The 27911-nt window shown below is 36.0% G+C and overlaps 1 protein-coding gene across 4 annotated transcripts in view; it reads right to left on the bottom strand.

The window, feature by feature from the left end:
• ATF7IP (activating transcription factor 7 interacting protein) overlaps positions 1-27911 on the bottom strand; it is a 127452-nt gene that overhangs the window by 13841 nt on the left and 85700 nt on the right. For all 4 annotated transcript variants that reach the window (XM_067695761.1, XM_067695763.1, XM_067695760.1 and 1 more), the window contains 4 exons: positions 14742-14815; positions 14102-14190; positions 11219-11857; positions 5960-6024 (listed from right to left, as the gene is read on the bottom strand). In XM_067695761.1, coding sequence (XP_067551862.1) covers positions 5960-6024; positions 11219-11857; positions 14102-14190; positions 14742-14815 — 867 coding nt within the window. The remainder of the gene's footprint in view (positions 1-5959; positions 6025-11218; positions 11858-14101; positions 14191-14741; positions 14816-27911) is intronic.

Below are 27911 nucleotides of genomic sequence, written 5' to 3'. Positions count from 1 at the left end.
AAATGATGGGTAGAAGATTTAAATAGACATTTCTCCAAAGAAGACGTACAGATGGCCAATAGGCACATGAAAAGATGCTCAACATTGTTAATTACCAGAGAAATGCAAATCAAAACTACAATGAGGTATCACCTCAAACTGGTAAGAATGGCCATCATTGAAAAGTCTACAAACAGTAAATGCTAGAGAGGGTATGGAGAAAAGGGAATTCTCCTACACTGTTGGTGGGAATGTAAATTGGTTCAACTGCTATGGAGAAAAAGAGGCTCCTTAAAAAACTGAAAACAGAGTTGCCACATAATCCGGCCATCCCATTCCTGGGCATATATCTGGAGAAAACTCTAATTCAAAAAGATACATGCACCCCAATGTTCACAGCAGCACTATTTACAATAGCCAAGACATGGAAGCAACCTAAATGTCCACTGACAGATAAATGGATAAAGAAGACGTGGGATTATATATATATACACACACATACACACACACTCGTATATACATATACATACATACATACATATAATGGAATACTACTCAGCCATAAAAAAGAATGAAATATTGCCATTTGCAGCAACTTGGATGGACCTAGAGATTATTGTACTAAGGGAAGTAAGTCAGACAGAAAGACAAATATATGATAACACTTATACGTGGAATCTAAAATATGATACAAATTGACTTATTTACGAAACAGAAACAGACTCACAGACATAGAAAACAAACATGGTTACCAAAGGGGAAAAGGGGGGGAGGGATAAATTAGGAGTTTGGGATTAGCAGATACAAACTACTATATATAAAACAGATAAACAACAAGGTCCTACTGTATAGCACAGGAAACTATATTCAATATCTTGCAATAATCTATAATGAAAAAGAATATATACATATGTATAACTGAATCACTTTGCTATACACCAGAATCTAACACAACATTGTAAATCCACTATACTTCCATTTTTAAAAAATGAAAAAAATATGTCAAAGAATTAAAGGAAAATACGATATTAACAGATGTGCAAATAAGAAATCGCAAAAGTAGAAAATGAGAAAAACAGGAAGACAACAGAAAAATTAAGATAGAATATTAAAAAATCAACACAAAATAAAAGTAGGAAAAAAGTACTCAGAAACAAAAAAACAGATGACATATTTTTTAAATTACAGAACAGCAGACCTAAATTCAACCATATCAACGACTAAATGGAATGAAATTTCCTATCAAAATTAGGGATTGTCAGATGAAATAATATATCAAGAAATCAAGAAATAACTAGTTTTCTTCTCCTAGATACTCACTTTAAATACAAATACACAAACACTAAAAAAAGCAAGCATAAAAAAACTGTTATAATCACATTAATGTTAGACAACATATAAAGAGGTAAACCTTATAACGATAAAACAGTCAATTTGTCTATTTTATTGTTTTCACTCATGTTTTGATGCTCTATTATAAGGTGCATATTTTTCTATAATGTATAATATAATAGGAAGAGAAGATCTATAATCAATGATCTAACCTACATTATATTTTTATTTACCATAACCTGACTGATAAAATTCATCTACTATCACATACTGCAGGTAGTTTCCTGGTTATATTTTCTTCTTGAGAAATAAAACTGAATTATTTCAATAACTATTAACAGCAATTATAAGACAGTCATGATAGCTGGCACTATTCCCATCAGGCTCTGTGCTAAGTGTTTTATCAATACATTCATTAACAAATTTAACCTTTACAATAATCCTGAGGTTGAGACCAGCATTAGCCATATTTTATAAGTAAGAAATCAAGGTGTTAGATAACTTATTCAAGGCTTACACATTATTAAGTGACAGGAGGCACTGTCTGACTCTAGAGCTTATTATTTCTATGCCACTAGGTGCAAATTTATATATCTTCACATTTTTTCTGCCATCAATTCTGAGAAAACTTATGTAATCAGAGACATTACATGCCTATATCTGCATTTACACACATTACAGAATTACTCAATTTGAAACTATTAAAAAACATCTTAGTTGTATCAAATAGGTTTTAATACTAAGAATCTATTTTATTAAAAAGTTACTTAATCATGTGTCCTTCCCACAAAATGAGACCACTCTCATTAAGTGAACACTAAGAAAATTTCAAGAAAGCAAAGATACTGGCTTTGTAGGTTTTTTGGGGGGTTTTTTGGTTGTTTTTTTTTTTTTTACTGAAACAAATAAGAACATATTTGAAAGGCTAGAGTCGGGCACTTCAACAATTGCAAGGGAAGTTATAAATACAGAAGACCTGGTTGTTCACTCCACACACATCTCTCCAAGGGGACTTGGGAACTACAGGCAGGCTTGGTTGGCTACCAGGAATGTGACCCTTAGAAAGTTTACGTTAATAAATGATAATTTTCTTATGTACTCCTTAAACAGTGTCATACTGGCTTATCAGGATTGATTTGCACAGACATCAAGTCTGACAATGCACACCTGGTTTCATTGTTGGGGTCCTGAGTTTTGACTGCCATGGCTGGTTACAAAGAAAGAGGCAGCTGTATAGTCAGCTCAGACCCTGATACTCAGTCAGTCTTCTCTGGGCAAAGACTATTGGCACATGTCCCTGCAGTTAATAACCAGAGAGACAGCACATCCTGTGCAGTGCTGGATGGGAGAGAATATGGAGGCCTCAGCCTGACCGCACTTAATCCCACTTGATGCATATATTTTTCCTGCTGTTTTTGCTCTCTACCTTTTGCTGTGATAAACCATAACCATGAGCATAACCTGTCACAGGTCTTATAAGTCCTTATAGCAAATAAACAAAATTGAGGCTGATCTTGAGTCCCTCAAAAAAGTAATATAAAACTACAGATGTGGCAGAAAAAGATTTCTATACTGTTTTACAACATGCGATGATACTTCGAATAAATAATGTTTTTCACCATATGAAATATATTAGTAATGTACTGTATGAAATGAGATCTATGAATAAAATATGCAGTAATAACTCATTATATAGAATATGTTAATAAATACTTATTTGGAGGACATTAGAGAAATCTTCAAGGACTACGAAGAGAATATTTTACACATTTAATTATTTTCAAATTAGCTATGTCTGAACAACGATCATTTCCATACAAGCCATCCAGGTTCCTTCTAATTTATAATAGCCTTAAAGTGTTCAGAAGTACAACTAAGTAAGATTTGGCAGAGAAAAAAGAAGCTGGCAGAGTATACTTAGAAAGTTAACAGTCTAAAGAATCACAAGCTACCTGTTTCATACCAGAGTCTACTTGCTACTAAGCAACATACAGGGGAAAAACCTAACGATAATTTCTTAATATATCTTCAAAAAACAATAGTGTTGGGGCTTCCTTGGTGGCGCAGTGGTTGGGAGTCCGCCTGCCAATGTAGGGGACGCGGGTTCGAGCCCTGGTCCCGGAGGATCCCACGTGCTGTGGAGCGGCTGAGCCCGTGCACCACAACTACTGAGCCCGCGTGCCACAACTACTGAGGCCTGCACGCCTAGGGCCCGTGCTCCGCAACGGGAGAGGCCACGGCAATGAGAAGCCCATGCAAGGGAGAGTAGCCCTGGCTCACCGCAACTAGAGAAGGCCTGTGCGCAGCAGCGAAGACCCAACGCAGCCAAAAATAAATAAACAAAATGAATAAATTTATTTAAAAAAAGTGTTACCTTAATCAAGGTATTCAGCACAACAACAAAAATTTTATTTGTAACCCAAAAGAGCCAGTAAAGCATCAATTTATAACTGGCAGCACATATATATTTCTTATCATATAATAAAGCTTGCATATTATATTTATTATTTAAATCCGTAACTGGTACTCATTCAAAGCTGAAAATCTTTTTTTGACCAGGCATGACTTGGGCAGGTTAGCTCCCTAGTCATGCTACTTGTATGTGTTTTTCATACAATGGTATTGAATTACTCTTCCTGTAAGCCAAATAAGATAACCACTGAGAGCTTAATATTTGGCTGCACTGTCTCTCCGCTACCTGATGCAGTCTCTTACTATTTCAGGCGTCTTTTGGATCGACTGGTTCATCAAAATGTAAGTTATACAATACAATGTAAAGTAAAACATTTTAGATTCTAAAACCTGTGAAGTGGGGAGTAACACATGATGTTTTAGAATTTCTAGAACATAATAAGCAGCTGGGTGTTACTGGATTTTATATTATTTTGCTTTGTTGTCTTTCTTTAATTTAAAAAGGATATTTTTAAGTAAACAATTTTAAAAGTCTAGCAAACTTTTACATCAATTTTAATTTCACCTAGATGTTTACAATATTACATACACTTTATTTCAGCAATCCAGTATAACTTTTTGCAATGATGAAAATGTTCTGTATCTTTGTTTTCCAATATGGTAGTTACTACCTATATTTGGCTATTGAGCCTTGAAATGGGGCTACTGTGATATAGGAAGTAAATTTTTTATTTAAGCCTAAATTAAATTAAATTTTAATTTAAATGGCCAACATGTGATTAGTGGCTACCACATTAGACAGTACAACTTTAGAAGAATCATCATTTTTTTTTTTTTTTTTTTTTTTTTTGCCGTACGCGGGCCTCTCCCTGTTGCGGCCTCTCCCATTGTGGAGCACAGGCTCCAGACGCACAGGCTCATGGGCCCAACCGCTCTGCAGCATGTGGGATCCTCCCAGACCGGGGCACAAACCTGTGTCCCCTGCATCGGCAGGCGGACTCTCAACCACTGCGCCACCAGGGAAGCCCAAGAATCATCATTTTTAATAAGATAAAAACACAGCCATTACAATGTCCATTTTTGTGTCTTGAAACATTACCTAGTATGTCTAGACAAACAAGAAAAAAAATTACTGAGGGAAATAAAGTTGTTTGTAATTTCTTTGTTTAGTTTTAGGTTTACTTTATAAAGTAAGGCTAGACTTCCTATAAATGTTCCATAAAAGTCACTGAATATATCAACATTTCCTATACCATGTGTCTTCCAGAAAGTACTCCATATACTTTTAATTAAAAACACAGCTACTATAAGACATCCTCAGAAGCAATCAAAACTCTGATCTTTAATACCATATAAAAAGACTGCTAAAATTTGTAAGAAATAAAATATTCCTAATAGCTTTCTATAAAGCATGGTGTACACCTATCTTTGGTTAAAAATCCATCATTTTAAAGGAAAACAGTCAAAATTAAAGATTATGCCCTTGTTTTAAAATTCATGTAATTTATTCATGCCCGACTTATTCAAGATTTTTTATTTTTCTAGGAAAAATATATGCATTTCTTGATATGATTAAGAGGAAGGGAAGAAAATAAAATTAGACTATCAACAACGTAATGACTTCCCTATAAATCTATTACACCTAAAGCAATATAGTAAAAGAAGTATGATGAACACTGTCAATTTAATACAGGAAAAAAGTAGTTACTCCATTCCTGAGTGATTTAAATTTAACATGAAAAAGTACCAGGACTGGCAAAGTGCTAATAAGCTATCAGAAAGACCAAGATTTTCTTTCCATAAAAGCTATCTCTGATCAGCTTTGAAGAAACTAAAATGATGTCTCCGTGTGTGTTGGCAATGGCAGGACAGAGGACTGGGTGGGGGGGATCCCCGCGGGGGAGGTAAACCAGTGAGACCTTCTTAAAAAGACGGGCCAGGAAGAAATTACACTTGGAGACTTAAAACTTCACAATATATGAAGAAAAACAACTAGACTGCCGATTATATATAATCCAAGCAGTTAGTTAATTTAATAAACATATTATTTCTAAGAGAACTACTAAGCAAAAAAACTCAATTCTTGTCAAACAACACAGAGACACTGAAAATTTCTGGACAGTTGTAAAAAGCAGACTTAGAATAATTTTCATTTTACCAAAGAATATTGATAGAAATTCATTCTCTTATGGACTGTAATTAGAATTTTACTTTGAAACAGTAGGAAAAATCTTACCTGTGATGTGCTATCAGCTGCTTTCTTATTAACAGAAGCATCTATTGTTTTGTTTGTCTGGTTTTCTGAGGAGTCAAAAAACAAAACAAAGCAAAACTCAGAGCTATTCTTAAAGGCACCTACAAAATGTGAAAGGATGGGTTGCTTTACATACAACAATTCATGTTAATTTTCTCCAATTTTTTTTTGTCTGTCAACATGTTACGTATGTAAAGAGATCCTCTCATAGACCACCACTACAAAACCTTTCAGAAGGACAAATTCATAATAGAGATCAAAACACTTCACATACTCATTAACCGGAAATTTTAACTCTAACCTAAGGAATATTGCAGGGAAACAATTTAAGACGTCTGTAACTTAAATGCTGAAACATGAATAGTTAAATAAAATATAATCCTTCCATACTATATACCTTTGGAGAAAAAAAATTTAATAGCATGGCAAAAATGTAATAAATTCACTAGAAAAATAGTTACAGTGATTCTGATGAAATATACATGGATGATCTCAGTAGGTCAATCACAGATGATTTTTCTTTATTCAGTTTTCAATTAACTTGTGTTGAGTTTGTGGCATATGTATGTGTGTGCATGCATGTACACACACACACATGAAAGTTGTATGTATAGAACTACAACTATATAGTTGTAAAAAAGATAGCTGAATGAAAAAACAGCACAGAAAAGAAACCAAGTAGGTTTTTCTGCCTCAATTTCTAAAGAGAAGGTATTAAATTTTATCAAATGTCTTGAGCATCTACTGAGGTGATTAATCAGTTTTTTCTCTTTGGTAATGTGGTCAATTATATTAATAGGAATTTTCTAATGTTGAAACATTCCATCCTTGCTTTTTTGTCAAAAAAAAAACGTTGGTCAAAATATGGCATTCCTTTCATCTGTAAATCTTCATAACACACATATAAAGTAAACCATTTATATTAAAAAAACAAAACAGAAACAGGAGACATAACCATGTATTTCTACATATAAATCTGTATGTCAAAAAAATCAGGATAAATATCTACCTATTAAAAAAGAAGGTTTTCTAGGCTAGGCACGTAAAAGGAGGCCCTTACAATTTCTCCCTACCCTATCTGAATTATCTTAGTTCCTTTCGTAGGAAGAATATATATATTTTATATATATATATATATATATATAATATATATAACTCTAACCTAAGGAATATCGCAGGGAAATAATTTAAGATGTGTATAACTTAAAAAAGATATATACATATCTTTAATACCTTAAAATTACTTCATTTACAATGAATCAGCTTCTCTTCTGGACTGTGAAGTTCTTGAAATACTACTTAATAAAAAACAAATTCCAGGGTACTGATCCTACATGGTTGAGTATTAAATTACACTGATATTACCAAAACATCATCAATTTACTTCCAATTTTTTTAATACATATATACAATGTCAATACATTCATTTGGAGTTAAAAGACATTTTCATTTCCATGTGAAAATAAAAGGTAAATTCAGAAGCAAAGTAGGTGAGGGAGCTTCATTTTTATTTTCTGTTGAAATATCCTCATACAATTATCCTCAAGACTCAGAGAAGATTTAGACTGCTTAATAAAATGTTTTACTTCTTTACACACACACACACAAACACACACACACACACACAAATACTAATAACTATGAGAGTTCCGTTATCCAGAGTGATTCTTTGACGTAACTGTCTCAGGAAAAAGAGTTAATTATTCACAAAGCTGTAATGATATTCCTTATTCTAGATTTTCAGTTAACTTCCCCTACCCCTTTATTACAGATTGTTTTCTTGATTCTTAATCATTTTATAGTCTCACTGCATCTTTTGTTTTCTTTTACTATAATATCTACTTTAAATAAATTGTTTTTGTTTTTGTTTTTGTTTATTTTTGCGGTATGCGGGCCTCTCACTGTTGTGGCCTCTCCCGTTGCGGAGCACAGGCTCCAGACGCGCGGGTTCAGCGGGCATGGCTCACGGGCCCAGCCGCTCCGCGGCATGTGGGATCTTCCCGAACCGGGGCACGAACCCGTGTCCCCTGCATCGGCAGGCGGACTCTCAACCACCGCGCCACTAGGGAAGCCCCACCCTGCCAATTTTATTGCTTGATAGATTGATTTGTAACTTTTTACTTTCAGAATTTATCTAAAGTTGGGGCGCCTGCCGATGCAGGGGACACGGATTCGTGCTCCGGTCCGGGAGGATGCCACATGCCGCGGAGCGGCTGGGCCCGTGAGCCATGCCCGCTGAACCCACGCGTCTGGAGCCTGTGCTCCGCAACGGGAGAGGCCACAACAGTGAGAGGCCCGCGTACCGCAAAAAAAAAAAAAAAAAAATTGTACCTCAAATTCTTTCTGTCATATGGGAAACATCTCTATCTTTTTATGTTGAAAAGATATTGTCACTTTTTACCAACACTGCATTTTTACCAGAATAAAAAAGTTTTACAGGAGTGCCAATTAGTAGTATACCCCAGTAGGTGCTGGATAATGGTATGAAAATGAATGCAATGCAAGACCTTTAAATCATTTTTACAACACCATCTCTCATTCAGATCACTCCAAGAGCCTCCTAACTGGTCTCCCTAACTCTGTTTTTCCCCCTCTAATCCATTCCCCTCACTGCAGCCAGTGTTCATGGATGTCACACTCCTTCCTCTCTGTAAAAATCCTTTAAAACCTTATTTCCCACCATCTTTCGATTCACTCCATTCTCATACCACCCCAGATCTCCCATATCCTCTCACAGAAACCGTCATATCTTTACACTCATCACATTGATAATTAATTATTTATTTAATATCCAAGTTCCGAATTTGATTATGAGCTTGGTTAGAATAGGGACTATTTTGTACATTTCTGTGTATCTGCAGGATTTTAGAACAATACAAGCATTTGATATTTTATGAATAAATGATATAAGCTATAATTTGGTCTCTAAATTTCCAAGTAGTCCTTAGAACAATTTTTACTTTACATTTTACAAAAAATATTGACTTACTCTATGGGGATATATGTATATAAAATACATATAAATGCATGTCTAGTTATACAGTATATGTTCTCATTAAGTAAATAAAACCTACATAAGCATAGGATTTAAAACTAATTACTTTATCACATTAGGGATGTATTAAAGTTTGGTTCAACCTTCATATTTAGCCAAAATTTGCTATTTGGCTTCAGCTTAGGCTTTGGCGAGCCTCAACAGCTAAACGCCTACTTTAATGCCATTTATGGCGCCCCTAAAATTATGCATGATCAAAGAACATATCATCTCATAGGATCTCATTCTAATTAACATTATGAACAACATAAAAACAAAGCTTATCATTAACATTTTTGGTTAATATCTAATAATTTACTTTCAAAAGTAGGTAAGCATTCTAAATAGAACTCAAAATGAAGATCTCCTTAATATAATTTATGTATTAAAGTACAGATAAATGTGTTAAATATATGTTAAAATATAAAATTTTAAGTGTAAGTATAAATGTATATTATCACAAAAGCAGAGTGATGTTCTAATTAATAATAATGGGGAAAACTATTAATTTTATATACAAAAATAATCAAGGACAGTCAAGTAATTAAATAAATACAAAACAGACTAACACTCATTACAACTAATAAAGCGCACTAAGCTAGATAACTTTGGGAAAAACATACCTTTTGTGTCAACAGATGTTCATACAATGTTAATAGGATAATGAAACTGAATTACAGTTCTGATACTGTAGAATTATTTAGGGCACTTGCATTCATAACATTAAACAAAATAATCTTTTAAGTTATTTATTTCTTTTCAGGCCATGGTCTTTCAGGGGAAGTTCTATATTTAAGAATATATCTTATCTTGCGACCATGAATTAGAAACAATGTCAACTAGGCTCAAAATTTCATAAAGAAGAAAAACTCCAGAATCTCATAAAAGAATGTCCATGATAATCATCTTCCACCTGACATATTAAAAAACAGTAATGACTGGAAGAAAAATAAATTAGAGAAATATGAAGTAACCCCCCAAAATCTTGCTCATCACTGACCTCAATTAAAAGTAAGCATCTTTAGCATATAAGGATGTGATAGCAGATAATGCTAAAAAAATATGGTTACTGTACCATGCAAATATTTAATTTTAAATACTAATAATTCTATTTGAAATTTCAGATTTACTCTTATATCTCAGATGTTAATTGTATGAGGATGATATTCAGGTTCAGTCCAATATTAATTTTTAGCTGCCATTCATTTACTCTCTCAATAACTCTATGAAACACCATCACTATTTTATGAGAAAATATAGTCAGAGGGCAAGTACACTACTGAAGACTATATGGGAACTTAAAAAAAACAAGGCTTGTATATCTCACTTGTAAGAGTAATTTTGTACTTTATAATCTGTTTCTTATATTCCATGGTCACTTCCTACATCAGTAAGACAGATACTATTGGCAATTTCATTATATACATGATGCCTAGGCTCTCTTTCCTGTCTTTCCAAAAGCAGTGGGGATAAATGTGAAATCAGAAATAAAGAATAAGCAAGTTCAAGAATGCATAAAAAATGTATGCTTTTGAAGAACAAGGAAGACATAGAGTTTTACAGATTTTAAAAACAGGAGCAATCAAGTTCTCCTTTTTGCAATACTTCGAAGTATATATACATATGCAAACATAATCATATGTCATAACGGAAAAATATATAAAAGAGAAAACAAAAAGCAAGCAAACATTCTGTAGTAAATTAAAGAGGGAAGACCTAGTTTTAAACCTCTCAAATTTGCAAGATATGAGTGATTGCACAGAGGATTTTTCCAAATGGGTAGGGAAGATATGTGGTTTTTATTTTCTTCTTATTAGCATATATTATGTCAATTAGATCCTTTAAAATATACTTGCTCTATTCAGATATATCTGAAAAATGTATTAGAAAAGTAATTCATAATGCTTGCTACAAAGCCTAAATTAAAGATTCGCACAGATTAGGAAAACTAGTAAAAGATAAATTACAAATGCTAACTTCTCACTCAAAATAAACTCTCTCTCAAATCCCACTGTAACAACATCATTTCTCTTAGGTAACAAAAAACTTACTAAAAATAATCTCCCTGAAAATTCTATTTACTCTGTTCTTCCAGTAATGCTAGTCACTTACACACACACACACACACACTCACTCACACATGTTCAATTACCTATAGACTATTAACATGCTTGCATTTCTATTATTAAACCTCCATATTGACTTACCAATTCTTGTGGTGGCCATGCTGCTCTGTTCTGCAGGAGATGAAGTACTAAAAGCAGAAATTGGAATTTTCATCTGTATAGGGCCTCGATTATTTGATGGACTATAGAGTCCTGATGGGCCTACTGTGGGTAAAGAAGTCCTTGTGGCTTGTACAATAGAGTGCGCTGTTGGAACAGCCTGTACAGCAAGTGTTGTTCCTAATGGTGCAGCACCGGCAGGAGAATTCCTTTGAATACTAGGACTGGGCACAGAAGGAACGTTGTTTGGTTTAGTGGGGTTTGGCAAGGATGGCAAAGATACTGGATTTTTGGTTAGACCACTCATTGTAGGTGGGCTTTGTACAGAAATGAATTCAACGTTGCCAGATGGTTGATTGGTCACTAAAGTCCCTGGATGGCTCTGTAGGAGCTGAGGTTGGGAGGATACAGCAACAGGTACATGCAAAATCACTGGTAAAGACTGTAAAGAGATTGTAGGTTGGGGATTTCCACTAGGCACCTGAGTAGAAGCAACTACTGTAGCTGTGTTGGGTGCAGGAAGAACTGACGTTGCTGTCAGAGAACCCGACGTCACTGGAGGCTGCAATTTAGGTTGACTACTGACAACTGTTGGAGGAGTGACAAGATTGGTTGAAGATACTATAAAAAGAAAAAAGAAGTCTCAGTTTAAATAGCTATCTTTATCAGCTAAGATAATATAATACAAATTTGATGTATTGCAGTATATACACGAAAGTCTCTCATAATTAAATTTTTAATTCAAGATTTAAATCCTTGAACTCTCAGATTATCTGTAGAAGCATTTTTGCATCTGTATTTGGTACATTATGAAAATAGCACATGTTTTATGATTAAGGCAGAGGACTGCTGTCTCTGTATAAAAGGAGTCTCTGAAAATTATTATACTTAGTTCAGAGTAACTAGTTGGAAAAACAACTAAAAAACACTGAAAACTAGGTAAAATTGTATAGACAATTTTGAAAGTACATTAAATATATTATAAATGCCTTAGAACACTGGCAATACATAAACTCAAATAGAAAATCTAGAAAGAGTACCATTAATGAATAACAGGTAAACCTGGTGATGGTATTTTGTCATTTGGACAATGTGAAACCTCTATCTGTGGATCAAAAATTTTACTGGATTCCCCGGGGAGGAACTGGTGAGGAGAGGCTGTCTCTATTAACACTCTATTGACATTATGTGATATGGAAAATAGCGTGGTGAAGATGGGAGATGAATTAAGGAGTAGATAACAAAGAGCAGAGAAAATCAAAATGCTTGTCACTGTAGTTTTACGTCATTTTAGTTCAATCATTTGTGTTTATTCTCATTTGAACAGGTTTAAAATCAATGACCAAGTTTCTTCTCAATGATTTGTAGTCTTTCCAAAATCATAGGCACGCTAGAGCAGCAATTCTCAAGGTGCAGTCTAGGGAGACACCTGGGGATTACTGAGACCCTTTCAGGAAGTTTGAAATGTCCAAACAATTTCCATAACAATAAGAAAACATTATTTGACTTTTTCACTGTGTAGATATTTACAATGATGGAGCAAAAGCAATGGTGAGTAAAACGTTTGATGTCTCAGTATAAAAATCAAGGTAGTCGTACCAAACCATCACTGCACTCTTTAACACCACATGTGCACAGTAAAAGCCAAACAAAATCAGTTTCATTTAAGAATGTTCATTATGGGGCTTCCCTGGTGGCACAGTGGTTGAGAGTCCGCCTGCCGATGCAGGGGACACGGGTTCGTGCCCCGGTCCGGGAAGATCCCACATGCCACGGAGCGGCTGGGCTCGTGAGCCATGGCCGCTGAGCCTGCGCGTCCAGAGACTGTGCTCTGCAACGGGAGAGGCCACAACAGTGAGAGGCCCGCGTACCGCAAAAAAAAAAGAAAAAAAAAAATTAGAACTTTGGAAAATACGTCTACCTGCCACTGAGGGCATGACAGCTTCCCAAATCTTTAAAGACTTGTCTGAGAAGAACTGATAGTGAAATAAATAAATACGATTTTAAAAAAAAATTTATTAATGAAATGTGTCAACATTTGGAACACTCAGAAAACTCAGTGAATATTTTCCAAATGATCAATGATATTAGTAAAAGATCCATCCAAGTACAAGACAAGACAAATGAATTTTAATGAAAAATTTAGAGAAGTTTATTGGTGTGGTTTCTGATTCCACTTTGCAACTAACCTGTAAGAAACTACTACTTGCTGTATCAAAGAAGAATATCCACAACTCACTAAAAGGGCTAGGCCTTTTCCAACTACATATTGGTATGAGGCTGAATTTTCCTCACATAGTTCAACTATAACAACAAACTGCAACAGATTGAATGCAGATGCAGATATGAGAATCCAGGTATCTTCAGCCATCTTAATGTTTTAAGTGAGGTATAAAAGAGATTTATAAAAATTTAACACAATAACACTCTTTTTGCTAATTTTTTTAAAGCTTGGAAAAGAGCTACTTTTCATCAAAACATGTTACTTATGGTTCATAATATAGGTTTGTAATCATTTTAAAGTGAATAAATAAACATTAAAAATTTTTATGTTTTAATTTTCACCATAGTAAATATCAATTAGTACACCCACATAAACAAAGCTCTTTGGATTCTTAATAATTTTTAAGATTATAAGGGGATGTGAAGACCCAAAGGTTTGAGAACCACTAGACTAGAGATCTGAATTTCTGTATTTTCATGCATATCTGCGATCCTGATTTTTAAATAAACTTTGTGCTTAGCACTCAGTTTTACATAACTGTGCTCAGTTTCTTAGTCCATTTCAACCTCAAAAGAACGTAAGAAAAGAGAACCAAAACCTTCAATTCCTAAGAAAATGTATTTCAGTGTTAAGAATATTACCTGTATTCACAGGGGTTTGAAAGGATGGCGGTGTGCTCTCGCTTATATTTCTTTTGGACTCCAACATCTGTCTCACTGTGTTTGCATTTCTATGAAATATATATACACACAAATGGTCACTTGATATTGCCATTCTAGGGAATATCTATTTATGTATAGAGAAAGCAGTGGCCCCTTGGAAAAAAGGGTGGCTAGACTTGGATATTAAAGCATTAAACTGAGAGTGAAGGCAGTGAAGCAAAGCTGGCACAAAGACTTTGGAATGCTGGGGTCTACAGCATTAGGGGAGAGTCTTCCTTCTATATTCTATGTCTTCAATACTTGAACCTGAGAACCAAATGTAGGTCCGAATATCTGCACACATTAGATTTTATCACCCCTGACGAGAGCATTTCTCAATTACTTAAGATAATACTATTTAACACAAGTGGTTAAAGAAAGCCTTATAATAAATTAGCAAAATCAATATTCATAGGTGAACAGTTACAACAAAGCAAAAAGGAAGCAAATATACTTATCCCACTGTACCAAACTTCTACATAAATACACAGAATCACGTTCCAAGATTTTTCTCCAAAGAAAATCAGAACCTTGTTCTCTTAATTAAAAACTTGATAAATAGACTGTTTACAACTCTCACCTGTAGGGCACACTGTTATTGCTGCCGCCATCAACTACAGACTTTCCTGGTGATACAGGTGGGTTTGGTGGATTCTGGGGGAGAAAAATACCAAGGTAAAATAAAACCCAGTTCACAAGGGATCTTTTAAAATAAGACCTTTAAATGCCTTGTCAATATGTTATCTGTTATTTCTCTAATATAGTGGAAAATCTTACTGAGAAAAAAATTTAAATCTTGGCATTGCCACTTGTTAAACCCCTTACACAAATTACTTAGTCTATTGACACAAGGGCTTATCATATGAAAAGTGAATAGAATAATTCTTAAACCTCAGTTTTTGATATGAGTAAATAAAATAGAGAATACGAAAGTAGCTTATATGTTCTAACGGTTCAGTAAACATTAATATGAATCTAAAGAAAAATTAGACACTCATTCAATAAATATCTAGTGAATGCCTACTATATATCAGGCAGATCAGGCACGATTACAGGCAGAAACTCAACAAACAAGGTAAGTATTTATTTTTCCCCAGAAGTAATTGATTGCCAATTAAGTGGTATCCTAGGTCACAAATCAAAATTATTTTTACAATTTTTGCTTAAAAAATAAATACTTGCCACTATGTGACTTACAATTTCATAAAAAGATGTCCCAATTCTAAACTTCAGAACAAACTAATTTAACCCTTTTCGGCTCCCCAAAACAGGGAATATAGAAAGAGAATTCTAATATTTATATGCTAATCACCATTATTTGGGCCTCCATCATTAATGACACTATCATCATTTATTTCTTAAATTAAGAAAAATAAATAACTCCACTCAAGAGTTAATTAAGTATAATAATACATATAATACTAAACAAAAGGTGGTAAGTGCTTAGGATCACATCATGCAGATGCCACTAATCACTCTTCTCAACAACAAATATATCTTGCTGCTTTTTATAGGATAAAAGGATGATTTTAACCAAACAGTATAGTGTTGTACTAGTTATCTGTGTAGAGGAGACAAAAGATAAAGAATTAAGATAAACTTCTAACCTGGCTGTGGATGCAAAAACATTTGAAATAAATAGAACAGCAAATGAAAGTAACACTGTAGTATTACTCGAAAAAGTTTAAAAATTTTAGGGAAAAGAAATGCATCTTCTAACAAGTCTTTGAGTAATTAGTACACTCAAAATAGTTAAAATGAAGGTAAACAACATTGCAGGGAAAACAAAAAAGGAGCAGTATAAGCATAATAAATAAGTATAACAGGGCTTAGAGTCATCAGAGGGAGGACCTTAAACACTACAGTGCGGTGACATCAGCAAGACGGCAGAACTGGAAATCCTATGCCCTCCTTACCTCATGAGGACAATGATTTAGCAATATAAGAACAAATTTCACTGGTAAGAAGTCCAGAAACCTGTTGAGAGATTATAGAACCCCAAGTGAAAGCAAGCCCCAGGAGACATATGGTAGTGGGTAGGAAAGTCTGCTGCTCCTACCCACCATGCTCCATCCCCTTCCTCGCACAGTGTGGTGCAATCAAGAAAAACTTCCCAACAACTGTCCTCTCCTTTGGGAAGGAAAGAGAAGAGTGGAATTTGCAGGCAATATTCTGGCTTTTTGGGGTACTGATAAGGCACTGGCTTCAGTCTCACCTGACTTGGATAAAGCAGCACAAGCTGGATGTCTGGGGACTAGATGAGAACAAACGTGAACCCCTTGGCTTGGTACCAAACCAGAAAAATTGCAGTAACACAGACAGAAAACAGGGGTAACTCCAGTCATGGCTTGCTAAAGCAGCACAAGACTGCAATATGGAAAGTAGATACCAGGTGAGGGATGGGAAGTTCCCAAGTAGAAAGAGATAAACCTCTTCAGATGAAAGATACATGCACAAGCTCCAAGAAAATGCATCTTTAAAAATAGGTTTGAGAGGACACCAGAGTATCTACCCAGACTGACTAGTAAAGGTCTTCATCTGTATACAGATATTCCAAAAAGATGGGGAGGTTATTTTTTCAAATGCCCTAATTTCAACAAAAGAGAACCAGACATACAAAAAAACAGGGAAATATGGATCAATCAAAGAAATAAAATTCCAGAAACTGAAGAAACAGATCTATGAACTACCCAACAGAGAATTCAAAATGACTAACATTAAGATGCTCAATGAGATAAGAAAGGACAGAAAATGAAATGAAATCAGGAAAACAATGCAAGAAGAAAAAGAAACTTTATAATAGAACCAATAGAAATTCTGAAGCTGAAGAGTACAATAACTGAATTGAAACTTTTAAGAGAGGGGATCAAAACCAGACTGTAGGGCTTCCCTGGAGGCGCAGTGGTTGAGAGTCCGCCTGCTGATGCAGGGGACACAGGTTCGTGCCCCGGTCCGGGAAGATCCCACATGCCGCGGAGCGGCTAGGCCCGTGAGCCATGGCCGCTGAGCCTGCACATCCGGAGCTTGTGCTCTGCAACGGGAGAGGCCACAACAATGAGAGGCCCACATACCGCAAAACAAAACAAAACAAAACAAAAAAAAGACTATCAAGTAGAATAAAGAATCAGCAAACCTGAAGACAAGTCACTTGAAATTATTGAGTTAGACCACCAAATAGAAAAAAGAACGAAAAATGTAAAGACAGACTAAGGGATTTATTAGACACCATCAAATGGACCAATATACAAATTTGGGAGACCAAGAATGAGAAGAAAGAAAGTGGGCAGAAAGCCTACTTAAATAATGGCCAGAAACTTCCCAAATTTGAGGGAAAAAACTGACAAATTCAAGAAGGTGAAAAACTTCCAACTGGAATTAACTCAGAGACCTACACTAAGAAACATTATAGTCAAGCTGTCAAAAGTCACAAAGATTTTAAAAGTAGCAAGAGAAGAACAACCCATCACATTTAAGGCAGCTCCCATAAGATTATCAATGGTTTTCTCAGCACAAACCTAGCAGGCCACAAGGGAGTGGAATGACATACTCAAAGTGCTGAAAGAAAAAAACTGCCAAGCAAGAATACCATAACCAGCAAAACTATCATTCAGAAATGAAGGCAAAATTAAGATTGTCCCAGTAAATACAAACCTGATGGCATTCATCACCACTAAATCCACCATACAAGAAACGCTAAAAGGAGTCCTTAGGTAGAAATGAAAGGACACTTGGAGGATTCCGGGAAGATGGTGGAAGAGTAAGACGCAGAGATCACCTTCCTCGCCACAGATGCACCAGAAATACATCTACACGTGGAACAACTCCTACTATCCATACCCCCTTTCCGGGGAGACTGTGCAGCCCGCCACTTCCAGGGTCCCGGGATCCAGGGTCAACTCCTCCGGGAGACCGCACAGCACGCCTCAGGCTGGTGCAATGTCAAGCCGGCCTCTGCTGCCGCACGCTCACCTGGCATCCGTACCCCTCCCTCCCCCCGGCCTGAGTGAGCCACAGCCCCCGAATCAGCGGCTCCTTTAACCCCGTCCTGTCTGAGTGAAGAACAGACGCCCTCTGGCGACCTACATGCAGAGGCGGGGCCAAATCCAAAGCTGAGCCCCTGGGAGCTGTGCGAACAAAGAAGAGAAAGGGAAATCTCTCCCAGCAGCCTCAGAAGCAGCGGATTAAAGTTCCACAATCAGCTTGATGTACCTGCATCTGTGGAATACACGAATAGACAACCAATCATCCCAAATTAAGGAGGTGGACTTTGAGAGCAAGATTTATTATTTTTTCCCCTTTTCCTCTTTTTGTGAGTGTGTATGTGTATGCTTCTGTGTGAGATTTTGTCTGTATAGCTTTGCTTCCACCATTTGTCCTAGGGTTCTATCCATCCGTTTTTTGTGTTTGTTTTTTTAATTTTTTTCTCTTAATAATTAGTTTTTTATTTTAATAACTTTATTATATTTTATCTTCCTTTATTTTATTTTACTTTATCTCCATTCTTTTTTTCTTCCCTTTCTTCCTTCCTTCCTCCCTCCCTCGCTCCCTGCATTTTTTCTTTCTTTCTTTCTTTCTCTCTTTCTACTTCTACTAATTCTTTCTTTCTACTTTTTCTCCCTTTTATTCTGAGCCGTGTAGATGAAAGGCTCTTGGTGCTACAGCCAGGAGTCAGTGCTGTGCCTCTGAGGTGGGAGAGACAACTTCAGGACACTGGTCCACAAGAGACCTCCCAGCTCCACATAATAGCGAACGGTGAAAATCTCCCAGAGATCTCCATCTCAACACCAGCACCCAGCTTCACTCAATGACCAGCAAGCTACAGTGCTGGACATCCTATGCCAAACAACTAGCAAGACAGGAACACAACCCCACCCATTAGCAGAGAGGCTGCCTAAAATCATAATAAGTCCACAGACACCCCAAAGCACACCACCAGACGTGGACCTGCCCACCAGAAAGACAAGATCCAGCCTCATCCAGCACAACACAGGCACTAGTCCCCTGCACCAGGAAGCCTACACAACCCACTGAACCAACCTTAGCCACTGGGGACAGACACCAAAAACAATGGGAACTACGAACCTGCAGCCTGCAAAAAGGAGACCCCAAACACAGTAAGATAAGCAAAATGAGAAGACAGAAAAACACACAGCAGATGAAGGAGCAACATAAAAACCCACCAGACCTAACAAATGAAGAGGAAATAGGCAGTCTACCACAAAAAGAATTCAGAATAATGATAGTAAAGATGATCCCAAATCTTGGAAACAGAATAGACAAAATGCAAGAAACATTTAACAAGGACCTAGAAGAACTAAAGATGAAACAAACAACGATGAACAGCACAATAAATGAAATTAAAAATACTCTAGATGGGATCAATAGCAGAGTAACTGAGGCAGAAGAACGGATAAGTGACCTGGAAGATAAAATAGTGGAAATAACTACTGCAGACCAGAATAAAGAAAAAAGAATGAAAAGAACTGAGGACAGTCTCAGAGACCTCTGGGACAACATCAAACGCACCAACATTCGAATTATAGGGGTTCCAGAAGAAGAAGAGAAAAAGAAAGGGACTGAGAAAATATTTGAAGAGATTATAGTTGAAAACTTCCCTAATATGGGAAAGGAAATAGTTAGTCAAGTCCAGGAAGCACAGAGAGTCCCATACAGGATAAATCCAAGGAGAAATACGCCAAGACACATATTAATCAAACTGTCAAAAATTAAATACAAAGAAAACATATTAAAAGCAGCAAGGGAAAAACAAAAAATAACACACAAGGGAATCCCCATAAGGTTAACAGCTAACCTTTCAGCAGAAACTCTGCAAGCTAGAAGGGACTGGCAGGACATATTTAAAGTGATGAAAGGGAAAAAACTGCAACCAAGATTACTCTACCCAGCAAGGATCTCATTCAGATTCGATGGAGAAATTAAAACCTTTACAGACAAGCAAAAGCTGAGAGAGTTCAGCACCACTAAACCAGCTTTACAACAACTGCTAAAGGAATTTCTCTAGGCAAGAAACACAAGAGAAGGAAAAGACCTACAATAACGAACCCAAAACAATTAAGAAAGTGGAAATGGGAACATACATATCGATAATTACCTTAAATATAAATGGACTAAATGCTCCCACCAAAAGACACAGATTGGCTGAATGGATACAAAAACAAGACCCATATATTTGCTGTCTACAAGAGACCCACTTCAGACCTAGAGACACATACAGACTGAAAGTGAGGGGATGGAAAAAGATATTTCATGCAAATGGAAACCAAAAGAAAGCTGGAGTAGCAATTCTCGTATCAGACAAAATAGACGTTAAAATATTAGAAGAGACAAAGAAGGACACAACATAATGATCAAGGGATCGATCCAAGAAGAAGATATAACAATTCTAAATATTTATGCACCCATCTTAGGAGCTCCTCAATACATAAGGCAAATACTAACAGCCATAAAAGGGGAAATCGACAGTGACACATTCATAGTAGGGGACTTCAACACCCCACTTTCACCAATAGATCATCCAAAATGAAAATAAATAAGGAGACACAAGCTTTAAATGATACATTAAACAAGATGGACTTAATTGATATTTATAGGACATTCCATCCAAACACAACAGAATACACATTTTTCGCAAGTGCTCATGGAACATTCTCCAGGATAGATCATATCTTGGGTCACAAATCAAGCCTTGGTAAATTTAAGAAAATTGAAATTGTATCAAGTATCTTTTCCAACCACAATGCTATGAGACTAGATATCAATTACAGGAAAAGATCTGTAAAAAATACAAACACATGGAGGCTAAACAATACAGTACTTAATAACGATGTGATCACTGAAGAAATCAAAGAGGAAATCAAAAAATACCTAGAAACAAATGACAATGGAGACACGACGACCCAAAATCTATGGGATGCAGCAAAAGCAGTTCTAAGAGGGAAGTTTATAGCAATACAATCCTACCTTATGAAACAGGAAACATCTCGAATAAACAACCTAACCTTGCACCTAAAGCAATTAGAGAAAGAAGAACAAAAAAACCCCAAAGTTAGCAGAAGGAAAGAAATCATAAAAACCAGATCAGAAATAAATGAAAAAGAAATGAAGGAAACGATAGCAAAGATCAATAAAACTAAAAGCTGGTTCTTTGAGAAGATAAACAAAATTGATAAACCATTAGCCAGACTCATCAAGAAAAAAAGGGAGAAGACTAAAATCAATAGAATTAGAAATGAAAAAGGAGAAGTAACAACTGACACTGCAGAAATACAAAAGTTCATGAGAGATTACTACAAGCAACTCTATGCCAATAAAATGGACAACCTGGAAGAAATGGACAAATTCTTAGAAATGCACAACCTGCCAAGACTGAATCAGGAAGAAATAGAAAATATGAACAGACCAATCACAAGCACTGAAATTGAAACTGTGATTAAAACTCTTCCAATAAACAAAAGCCCAGGACCAGATGGCTTCACAGGCGAATTCTATCAAACATTTAGAGAAGAGCTAACACCTATCTTTCTCAAACTCTTCCAAAATATAGCAGAGGGAGGAACACTCCCAAACTCATTCTATGAGGCCACCATCACCTTGATACCAAAACCAGACAAGGATGTCACAAAGAAAGAAAACTACAGGCCAATATCACTGATGACCATAGATGCAAAAATTCTCAACAAAATACTAGCAAACAGAATCCAACAGCACATTAAATGGATCATACACCATGATCAAGTGGGGTTTATTCCAGGAATGCAAGGATTATTCAATATACGCAAATTAATCAACGTGATACACCATATTAGCAAATTGAAGGAGAAAAACCATATTATCATCTCTATAGATGCAGAGAAAGCTTTTGACAAAATTCAACACCCATTTATGATAAAAACCCTCCAGAAAGTAGGCATTGAGGGAACTTTCCTCAACATAATAAAGGCCATATATGACAAACCCACAGCCAACATCATCCTCAATGGTGAAAAACTGAAAGCATTTCCACTAAGATCAGGAACAAGACAAGGTTGCCCACTCTCACCACTCTTATTCAACATAGTTTTGGAAGTTTTAGCCACAGCAATCAGAGAAGAAAAGGAATCCAAATTGGAAAAAAAGAAGTAAAGCTGTCACTGTTTGCAGATGACATGATACTATACATAGAGAATCCTAAAGATGCTACCAGAAAACTACTAGAGCTAATCAATGAATTTGGTAAAGTAGCAGGATACAAAATTAATGCACAGAAATCTCTGGCATTCCTATACACTAATGATGAAAAATCTGACAGTGTACTCAAGAAAACACTCCCATTTACCATTGCAACAAAAAGAATAAAATATCTAGGAATAAACCTAGCTAAGGAGACAAAAGACCTGTATGCAGAAAATTATAAGACACTAATGAAAGAAATTAAAGATGATACAAATAGATGGAGAGATATACCATGTTCTTGGATTGGAAGAATCAACATTGTGAAAATGACTCTACTACCCAAAGCAATCTACAGATTCAATGCAATCCCTATCAAACTACCACTGGCATTTTTCACAGAACTAGAACAAAAACTTTCACAATTTATATGGAAACACAAAAGACCCTGAATAGCCAAAGCAATCTTGAAAATGAAAAATGGAGCTGGAGGAATCAGGCTCCCTGACTTCAGACTATACTACAAAGCTATAGTAATCAAAACAGTATGGTACTGGCACAAAAACAGAAACATAGATCAATGGAACAGGATAGAAAGCCCAGAGATAAACCCATGCACATATGGTCACCTTATCTTTGATAAAGGAGGCAGGAAGGTACAGTGGAGAAAGGACAGCCTCTTCAATAAGTGGTGCTGGGAAAACTGGACATGTACATGTAAAAGTATGAGATTAGATCACTCTCTAACACCATACACAAAAATAAGCTCAAAATGGATTAAAGACTTAAATATAAGGCCAGAAACTATCAAACTCTTAGAGGAAAACATAGGCAGAACACTCTATGACATAAATCACAGCGAGATTCTTTTTGACCTGCCTCCTAGAGAAATGGAAATAAAAACAAAAATAAACAAATGGGACCTAATGAAACTTTAAAGCTTTTGCACAGCAAAGGAAACCATAAACAAGACCAGAAGACAACCCTCAGATTGGGAGAAAATATTTGCAAATGAAGCAACTGACAAAGGATTAATCTCCAAAATTTATAAGCAGCTCATGCAGCTCAATAACAAAAAACCAAACAACCCAATCCAAAAATGGGCAGAAGACCTAAGTAGACATTTCTCCAAAGAAGATATACAGACTGCCAACTAACACATGAAAGAATGCTCAACATCATTAATCAGTAGAGAAATGCAAATCAAAACTACAATGAGATATTATCTCACACCAGTCAGAATGGCCATCATCAAAAAATCTAGAAACAATAAATGCTGGAGAGGGTGTGGAGAAAAGGGAACCCTCTTACACTGCTGGTGGGAATGTAAATTGATACAGCCACTGTGGAGAACAGTATGGAGGTTCCTTAAAAAACTACAAATAGAACTACCATATGACCGAGTAATCCCATTACTGGGCATATACCCTGAGATAACCATAATTCAGAAAGAGTCATGTACCAAAATGTTCATTGCAGCTCTATTCACAATAGCCCGGAGATGGAAACAACCTAAGTGTCCATCATCAGATAAATGGATAAAGAAGATGTGGCACATATGTACAATGGAATATTACTCAGCCATAAAAAGAAATGAAACTGAGCTATTTGTAATGAGGTGGATAGACCTAGAGTCTGTCATACAGAGTGAAGTAAGTCAGAAAGAGAAAGACAAATACCGTATGCTAACACATATGTATGGAATTTAAGAAAAAAAATGTTATGAAGAACCTAGGGGTAAGGCAGGAACAAAGACACAAACCTACTAGAGAATGGACTTGAGGATATGGAGAGGGGGAAGGGTAAGCTGTGACAAGGAGAGAGAGAGGCATGGACATATATACACTAAGGTAAGGTAGATAGGTAAGGTAGAGTAAGGTAGATAGCTAGTGGGAAGCAGCCGCATAGCACAGGGAGATCAGCTCAGTGCTTTGTGACCGCCTGGAGAGGTGGGATGGGGAGGGTGGGAGGGAGGGAGACGCAAGAGGGAGGAGATGTGGGAACGTGTGTGTATGTGTGGCTGATTCACTTTGTTGTACAGCAGAGGCTAACACACCATTGTGAAGCAATTATACTCCAATAAAGGTGTAAAAAGAAAAAAAAAGGAATGGAAGATGACACAGGTGACATAATAATACAGAAACCTAAAAGAATATATGTGATCTATTAGAATTAATAAGTGAATTTAGCAAAAGCACTGAGATACCAAAACAAATTGTATTTTTACATATCATTCAAAAAGAATTTGAAAATGAAACTTTTTAACATGACACTATTTTTAAATGATACTTATACCCAGAAAATGAATACAAAGAAATAAATCTAATCAAAGATGTTCAAAACTCAATATAGAAAGCAAAAAAGCATTACTGAGAGAAACTAAAGATGTAGAGAGAAATTTCCTAATTAAGTAATGAAAGACTCAGTGTTGCAAAGATGTCAATTTTCCTCCATATTGACCTATAGATCTCATACAATCCCATTCAAAGTTCTCCTGAAATTTTTTAATGGAAAATGACAAGGTGATTCTAAAATTGATATGAAAATTCAAGGGCTCTACAATAGTCAGAGCAATCCTGAAGAACAATGACATTGGTAGAGTGATGGGAAAGTATGATCTTTACATTAAGTATTTCTTGGGTGAATGAGACATCCATATTTTAAAATATGAATCTTAATCTCTATCACATAGGATACACACACACACATACACACACACACACACACACACGTTAATTCCAGATAGATCAGATCCAAATGTGGAAGGTAAAAATATAAGGTGCCTAGATGATAGCATAAGACATATCTTTATAACCTTTCTTAAACAGAACACAAAGAGTAATAAGCATTGAAGGAAAGATCATAAAGACTACATTATTCTGTTTATCAAAAGACAACTTAAGGAGTGAAAAGTAGAAGATGTTTGCAAGCCATATATTAGACAAAGGACTTATATTTCAAATATATAAAGCACACTGTAAATCAATAAGAAAAAACAGCAACCGGTTTTATTTTTTTGTATCTTTGTTGGAGTGTGGTTGCTTTGCAGTGTTGTGTTGGATTCTGCTGTGAGGCAAAGTGAGTCAGGTATGCGTATGCATTTGTCCCCATGTCCCCTCCCTCTCGCGTCTCCCTCCCACCCTCCCTGTCCCACCCCTCTAGGTCATCGCGGAGCATCAGGCCGATCTCCCTGTGCTATAGCTTCCCACTAGCCATCCATTTTACATTCAGCAACCAGTTTTAGATAACTGACAAAAGGCATAAAAGAGGACATCCAAATAACTGATAAACTTACGAAATACTGTTGAGCCCTACGTCAAGGACACCCTGTATCAAGGACACAGGACAAAAATTCCAGAATTAACCAAGCCCCCACTGCAACTGTTGCCATGAGCTCTCCTAATCTAAACCAGACAGCCCCCGACCATGTAGTAACCTCAGAGCATCCTGACAAGAATGACCTAATGCCATCTTGCCAGCAGGAATTTTCTTTGTCCTGAGGCTATAAAAGTTGGCTACTAGCTCACAAAGAGGATCGGCTCTCCCTGATCTATCAGGAACGCGGCCCGCTGTATTTGCAGCACCCCTCACTAACTCTGCTCTTTGTTCTCAAGAAACTCACTCTTTTCTAAAATACTTCGTTTCTGGAAATTCTTCTTCCAACCCACACTCAGACCATGATAAATACTATTCAACATCATTAGTGATTAGGAAAATTCACTTTAAAACCACAGTGGTATATCATTACACACCATTATATTGGCTATTTGTTGTTGCTGTTCCAAAACAGACAATAGCACGTATTTGTGGGGATACAGAATAATGAAAACTCTCCAGCATTGCTGGTATGGATGCAAACTGTGCAACCACTTTGGAAAAGTTTGTCATTATCCACTCAGTCTGAAGATACGCACATCCTTTGACCCAGCATTTCCACTTCAAGTTATACAGCTCACAGAAATACGTGCTTGTGAGCACCAGACACTTGCACAGATGCTCATGGCACATTATGTGAAATAGCCAGAAACTGAAAACAGTACATATGTCCCTCAACAGCAAACAGGATAAATAAATTGTGTTACATTCAGACTAAAAATGAATTAACTACAGCTATTCAAAACAACACATAAAAATCTGAAAAGCATAATGTTGAAAGACAGAATCCAGGCACAAAAGATTAAAAGCTCTATGAATCCACTGACATAAATCTTATATAAAGACAGAATAGGTTACCTTTCGGGAAAGGGTAATGACTGGGAGAGAGCAATGGGGAAGTTTATAGGGTTGTAATAATGTAGTTTTTAATCTCAGTGATAGTAATATTGGTATGTTTATTTGGTAAAAGTTCATCAAGCTAATATATATTATATATATCTATGTGTGAATACATGTGTATATATGTGTGTATATATGTTATAGTTCATAAATTATGTTCACCAATGCTGTAGGAAAGAAGATTAAATGTTTACTGAAGAAAAAAAAAGAAAGGACACGACAGCAACTTGAAAGCAAATGAAAATATGAAATTCTCTGGTAAAAGTAAATACACAAACAAATGCAGAATCCTGCATTACTGTAAAGTTGGTGCAAAAATCATATAATTCTGGTACAGAATTTAAGTATAAAATATAATTGTAAATCTATGTTAAAGTATACACAATACAGGGCTTCCCTGGTGGCGCAGTGGTTGAGAGTCTGCCTGCCAATGCAGGGGACATGGGTTCGTGCCCTGGCCTGGGAAGATCCCACATGCCGCAGGGCGGCTGGGCCCGTGAGCCATGGCCACTGAGCCTGCACGTCCGGAGCCTGTGCTCCGTGGCGGGAGAGGCCACAGCAGTGAGAGGCCTGCGTACCGCAAAAAAAAAAAAAAAGTATACACAATACAAAAAGATATTATGTATGATATCAATAACATAAAGTAGTGGGAGGAAACATGTGACTGAAGTTGTTACTAGTTTAAAATAGGTGTAAACTTAAGATATTTTATGTAATCCCCATGGTAATGACAGAGAAAATACCTATAGAAGATACACAAAAAAATGAGAAATGAATTAAAGCACTGACACTACTAACTAATTAAGAAAATAAACAAAACACACAGGAAGTAAGAAAAAACTGAAGACAGACAAAACAGCTCCAAGACAAACAGAAAATATTCAACAAAATGGCAATAATAAGTTTGTCCCTACAATAATTACTTTAAATCCAAATGGATTAAATTCTCCATAGAAAGATATACCCTGGCTTAATGGATTCAATAAAACAACAACAAAAACAAAAAAAAACAAGATCCTGCTATATGCTATCAACAAGAGGAACACTTTAGGTCTAAAGACACAAATAGGCTGAAAGTAAAAGTAAGGAAAAAGATATTCCATTCAAATGGTAAGCAAAACAAAGTAGAGGTGACCATACGTATTTAAGACAAAATGCATTTGAAATCAAAAACTATTACAAGAGACAAAGAAGGACACTACATAATGAAAAGTCAACTGACCAGATATAACATTTATAAATATATATGGACATATCATCTATGCCTCCAAATATAGTATGTAAAAATTGGTTTTTTTTTTTACAG

This window comes from Pseudorca crassidens, chromosome 11 (assembly GCF_039906515.1).
Source record: "Pseudorca crassidens isolate mPseCra1 chromosome 11, mPseCra1.hap1, whole genome shotgun sequence".
Classification (NCBI taxonomy): domain Eukaryota; kingdom Metazoa; phylum Chordata; class Mammalia; order Artiodactyla; family Delphinidae; genus Pseudorca; species Pseudorca crassidens.
Note: the sequence above shows the minus strand (reverse complement) of the source record. Positions and strands in the feature narration are given on the sequence as shown.